Source organism: Lepisosteus oculatus, chromosome 6 (assembly GCF_040954835.1).
Source record: "Lepisosteus oculatus isolate fLepOcu1 chromosome 6, fLepOcu1.hap2, whole genome shotgun sequence".
In the NCBI taxonomy this organism is placed as follows: Eukaryota; Metazoa; Chordata; class Actinopteri; order Semionotiformes; family Lepisosteidae; genus Lepisosteus; species Lepisosteus oculatus.
Genome location: NC_090701.1, coordinates 56196264 through 56202446, shown reverse-complemented (window position 1 = coordinate 56202446; position 6183 = coordinate 56196264). Strand labels below are relative to the sequence as shown.

The following is a 6183-nucleotide window of genomic DNA, read 5'->3' as shown; positions in this document are numbered from 1 at the left end:
TAATTCAAATTTTAAATCTGGCTTCTATAAAATGAGTTTTCAGTATCACGCGACAATGCCTATAAACATTGAAGTCAAAATGTCTACTGCAAGAGTAACACTAGGACACAAAAAAATAATTTGCTATTTGATTAGTGAAATACTCTTTACCCTGTCGATCATCACAAACCACACATTCTATTTAACTATTGCCTACCTTCTGTACTTGAAATTCTGCGCAAGATTCTTAAGACTGTCGTTCTTACAATAATGATAAATAATTAACTCGTTAGGAAAACATTTGCTAAAACAGTACAAAAACGTCCTTCGGGAAATCCCCAGGGTTTGTTTTGTTCTGCAGAAAACTGTGGCAGATGGATCAGTGTGAGTGAGTCTGTAATCCCCACAAACCACGGCGATGTGACCAGCCGTGCAACAGGCTGCCTGCTCAAATTTAGGCGAGATCTCGAGTGGATTCATTAAAGGCAGAGAACCGTCCAAAACAGGCCTTCCTGGCAGCTACGCGGCTGGTGTGGAAGGGTAGGTGGGGCCGTGGGAGACGGGCCCAGGCCTCTGGGCTGCCTGGACTGCTGATTAAAGGCAGCAGCACTTGGGAAGTGACAGGTGGTGCTGAGATGAAGGGCTTCCAGAGATAAGAATTTCCCTGTCATCCTGCTGCAGGTGCACTCCTACAAGCTCAGGCCTCCCCTCCTTCTAATTAAAAAAACCCGAAGTGAACCAATTAAAATAACAAACGTGCCACCGGTGCTTCTAATGACAGCATCACCAGGCAACAACAAAGACGCCACTGATAATAATGCACAGAATGATGTGGTCTACTCTACTTTTAAAATAAACCTTTGTAATTCTTACTTTGCTTTTTAAATAACTGTCAAGTAGTATATGTAAAAAACGTGTTGATTGTAAACTATTGCAAACTGTATGATTGTGAAATGCTCATTTAGAAGGATGTTTGAGCCAGACCTCATCATAACAGTTCAATTAAAACCTGTAATGGCATAATATACTGCATAATAATAAACAATTCCACAAATGGATGAACAAATGCTTGGAGTATCTCTTGGGATAAAACTAATGTTTTTGAGTGCATTTCAAAAGTTAGCTCCTCTTACAATCAAAATTTGCTTGGGTCTCAAACATTGTAACATTTCATGCAATAATGAAAAGAAAAAGCACTTCATACAGATACAGTATATTCTACATTTTTACACACATTCAAATAACCATGTGTGTATCGTAATACAGACACCAAGTAAAGGGTTAAATAAGATCCTCTCTTAAGCTATATAGAGCCTCTGGTATCTTGCTGCAGAAAATCCATAATTGTGACAAAATTAATTTGCAGTTGAAGACCATTTGATTTGCTGTATTTGTAGCTCATGTGTCTTCTCTCCATCATATAACCCTGGAAGCTGCCACCAATTTGTCTTATGCGGCTTTCAGTTTTGCACGTTGTGCGATACCTACCCTTCCAACTTCCACCAAATTTGTCACCATGATAATAACGGCTGTGTTCTCCTGCCACACCATCCTCCAGAAGTCATACACTGTCTCTTGCATGGGCCCTGTTGAGATAAAAAGGAGAAAGCTGGAGCTAGTTAAAAAGAAAGGCACCATTCATTCAGTTTTTTTTAGCACTACCTTCTATTCTTCCTGTTCAAATCACAAAATGAAAAACTTCAATCACTGAGAAGAAAGGACAGGGGCTTCTGATAGCTGACAGCAGAGAACTGTCTCCCCTGTTGAACAGGCTGCTCATAACCAAATGCAGACATGAGGCACAGTCAACCTGTGCTAGTAAAACCTTCATAAAAAAAACTCAGTTTTGGGAAGTCAAGGATGACTTTTTCCTTCTATTTTCATTTAATTTCAAGCGTAGAAAACACTACAAATGTACAGATCTTTGTATTTAATTAGATATAGATGCGTGTGAATGAAACACCCTAAAGAAAAGTCATTAAGGTCCTTCTATAGTCCATTCTGATGACCCTTAACCTTACTAAACTGGTATTTCTTAAAGAATCTTCACATTATTTCCCTTGCGCTGCAAAAAGAACCACATCTTGTTGCAGGTGATTATTTATCATAACATACAGTATATAAAAAATTATTCACAGCTTGGCATCTTCACATTTCTGAATTTGCAATAATAGTGCATTTCCACGAGCCTTGAGGGCGACAGAAAGCGGCAGAAAGTACGTCTTAGGATTTATATCTGAATCTTGTGAACTATAGCTGGGAGTGTAATTTTGGAGTAATTCTAAAAATGGCCAAAGCACAGTATTTAAAAGAAGGGTGGAAATGAACAAATTGGGTCCCTCTTGTTTCATTTTTAGTCATGCAGTTTTCTGTGTAGCTTAGCAATAACTTTATACAGGATTGATGGGAATAAAATTATGAATATAATTAAATCCAATTAGCATTGTTTTTAATCAACGAGCATAATCTGAAATTACATTTGACAAACTAATTAGAGTATGCAAATCTCAGTGCATCCTTGAGAGGTAATACACATTACCTTCAGCTACTACAAATTATATCCAACAACAACTCAACAAGCTTACATATTCATGCTCACACAAACAGCTTATTATCCAGTACTTGTATGGTAAAATTTGGGATCTTACTGCCATAAAATTGCTTTCATGTCTCCTACTTGTGTAAGCAAGCAATTTTCTCATTACTGTATTCAATTTCCTCATTGGATGCACAGCAGTCAACCTATAATAAGTACCCTGCATGGGGAAAAATCTTATATCTTATATCTTTCTTAGCTTTAGCCTCCAATATGATACATTTTTAACCCTGGGTCCTAGTTTATGACCTTTTCATGCTCCGATTCTAATTGATTTTTAAAGTACTCTTACAGAATCTGAAAAGCAGACAAACAGATAAAAGAGGTGAAAGGAAAGGATTTAGTTTCTCAAGCCTTATCTTTTTCTCTTGGCACTCACAGCGTAACAGGGAAGGAGATTTAAATAATTTAAATAACATTTATACAGTAACATAATACAAGTCACATGGTATCAAATGTGTTCTGAGGCAAACGGTGTTGGGAAAAAAAAAGTATTAAAAAGGTTCCACTTCACTGACTTGATTCTAAACCCTTCACACACAAAGATTATTCCTCAGGATAGTTACCAAATTTAGGAAGTTTACATGATATCAACACAAATGGCTCCATTTAATTTCCTTTGCCTGGTCATGTCACAGGCAAATCCTTCATTGACAAATCATTCAAAAAATAAGGCACAAACCAAATTTCAACACACAAAGCAAAAATGTCTTGATTATCAAGACTGAAAACCTTTAGTTTGAGAACAGAGTACTCCCATTAGATACATTTAGATGCCTACCACATTTGAACTGAACTGAAAGCAGGCAGGTTTAGGCCTCAGCTGTGGTCCCAGTTAAATGTCATGAAATGCTGCCTCTCCTGTATGGCTTTCAGTGAATATAACACAGGAACACGCATCTTCGATGGAGCATTTCAGCAGCTTCTCGTAACTCATTTTTTGCAAAACGTTTTTGAACTTCAATGTCACAGTTACGCTGACAAGTGGATCAGGGCAGCGTCAGCTGTTCTGCGGGCACTGTACCCGTCTGTGGGGGTGAAATGGGAGCTGAGATTGAAGACAAAGCTCTCGGTTGGCCAGTCGATCTACGTCCCTGTCCTCGCCTAGGGTCACGAGCTGTGGGGAATGACGGATACGAGTGGAAGAAATGAGGTTTCTTCCCAGGGCCGCCAGGCTGACTCTCCGTGACAGGGCGAGGAGCTCGGCAATCTGAGAGAGCCTCAGAGCAGAGTCGCTGCTCCTCCAGATCGAGAGGAGGCGACTGCGGTGGTTTGGGCGTCTCGTTAGGATGCCCCCCGGTCACTTCCGCTGGAGCTGTTCCGGGCACATCCCACTGGGCGGAGACCCCGTGGCTGACCCAGGACACGCTGGAGGGACTGTATCTGTCGGCTGGCTTGGGAGCGCCTGGAATCTGGTCGGGGCTGATCTACTCGGCCTGCGGAAACCGCGACCCTCACCAGGGCAAGCGGAGTGAAGACGGGTGGGTGGATGGATGTCCCAGTTTGTTTTCTTACTGCTTGTTCAGGGATGCCACATGCAACAATTTCCCCTTAATTAATATTTTATGTTTAACCCATCACAGTTTTATAATTCACTATATTAAATGACAAACATTTGCAAAAAGTGGGTGATATTTTGCACTCAAGCCACCTATAATTGGTGATTTGCATTAATCCTACCTAGGGCAGAAATACATACACCTTTTATTCTGTATCATGAAATCTCTAGGAATAAGTTTACAAAACACAAAACTTCATACCTAAGCAGTTTTGCGCTTTAAATTGTTTCCATCCCCTTTAAAGCACAGCAACTGAAAATATGCCAAAGTAATATTTCTAAATTGGACATCTCACTTTTATGACATTTATATTGCAGAGAAACATTTTAAATCAGGTTGTTAAAATCTGTGTCCAGGAGATGGTATTATGAAGACAACCCCAGATTTCACCAAAGATGGAAACATAATGTGCAAACTGAAAAACAGTGTTGTGAATTTCAGTGTATAAACATGAGAACACCCGTTTAGACTGTTACAAAAAAAATCAAACAAAAGCAATGATAGTACAGGATTCCTGCATTATTAAACTGGTCAGCCCCACTGTTCCTCTGAATACACAGTGTCAAATCCTCCTTGAAGCTGTGGTCACCATAATGCCAGCAGTTGATAATACTTCTCGAACTTTTTTGGGGGGTTCTGTTACTCCAAGTTGAAGATGATTACAAAACTTTTGACACATTAGGATTAAAGATGTAATGCTCCTGTCATGAAGTAAATGCCATTGCATTTATCATCAGAATGATATCACTTTTATTTAGGATATTGTGCATGGTGTTGCAAACAGACTGATACCCAAAATTACAGAACTGCCTGCAGCCCTTGACTCTTTGATCTCCAAGACTGCCAGCTTGTTAATGCAGCATTTGTTTACTGTGAAGTACTTGTTTGAAAGCTGTTGATCACTAATTGCAAACAACTTGAAAAAGAAACTTGCTTTATGCCATTCTGGTTTATGGTCTACCTAACAATGAATTTTCATTATTGCACTTCTTTTAACTTCTCTAGGGACCACTCAAGAGCCAGATTTATTATTTCAAAACCAAAGTAGAAAATAATTTGGGTCAGGTATTAGAGGTGAAGATCAGGTCCCATATGTTAGTGCTGGTAGCAGAAGTGTGACCACTCAGTGGGGGATTTAAAACAGGACGGGTACAGGAGAAAGATGGCAACGCTCTGATAAACAGGTAATTATGTAACTCCCAGGTTTACAAAACCAGATTGCAAGTCTATTACAAACTGATTACATTTTCCCCTTTTTTGCCGCATACAATTACCTTCGCACATCACTTCCTAATGTGTGGAAGCTGCTCAGTAAGAATTTCCCAACAATTAACTATCAATCAGCATTATCCCTGAGGGATTCGGAACGGATTCTCACATCGCATCTGTCAGCAGGATTAACCAAGTAACAAAGTGCTCTGGAACGTACTGCTAATCCATTTATTTACCATTCTTGCTCGCAAGTACTGATAAAACATTACAACATGCCACTTCAGCACAAAGCATCATCAACAGTGGGGCCAAAAGAGGCACTTTTTGGGGTATGATAAACACTGGGGGTTTTTGTGCAAGTGTCATAGCCTAAGCAGTACACAAGACAAAAAAATTTAATTTCAGCACAGGCAGCTGAGGATAAGGTCTAATTCTATTTTGTAATATATTATTGGGATAAGGTAATGTACAATTATCAATCTGTCATGTAAAGCACAGATTTACAGTACATCTACAGACCTTTGGTAAAACCTACCATATGATAAGAGTTTTAAGATCAGCTGTAAGTAATCGGGGTGGGCCTTACCTTGTGTAGCAATATAGTGGTTTGGCCTGTGGTAGCCCTGTAAGGAAAGAGGAAGAGAGAAAGATAATTCAGAAAAAATAAAGATGTACTGTATTAGCTGCTGCTGCTGTTGGGTGAATAGATATGGATATTAAAGCACGAGCACGTGTTTCCAGAGCACAAGTCACTGTTATTACAGCACAGGACTTTACTGACGGTGGCGTGGTGATGTGGCGATGAGGACCGCAGCCACACAGACCCAGGATCCTGCA

The 6183-nt window shown here is 39.8% G+C and overlaps 1 protein-coding gene across 7 annotated transcripts in view; it reads right to left on the bottom strand.

Moving 5' to 3' along the window:
* ptprma (protein tyrosine phosphatase receptor type Ma) overlaps positions 1-6183 on the bottom strand; it is a 238809-nt gene that overhangs the window by 15438 nt on the left and 217188 nt on the right. For all 7 annotated transcript variants that reach the window (XM_069191608.1, XM_069191610.1, XM_015353612.2 and 4 more), the window contains 2 exons: positions 5933-5969; positions 1468-1565 (listed from right to left, as the gene is read on the bottom strand). In XM_069191608.1, the coding sequence (XP_069047709.1) occupies positions 1468-1565; positions 5933-5969 (135 nt within the window). The remainder of the gene's footprint in view (positions 1-1467; positions 1566-5932; positions 5970-6183) is intronic.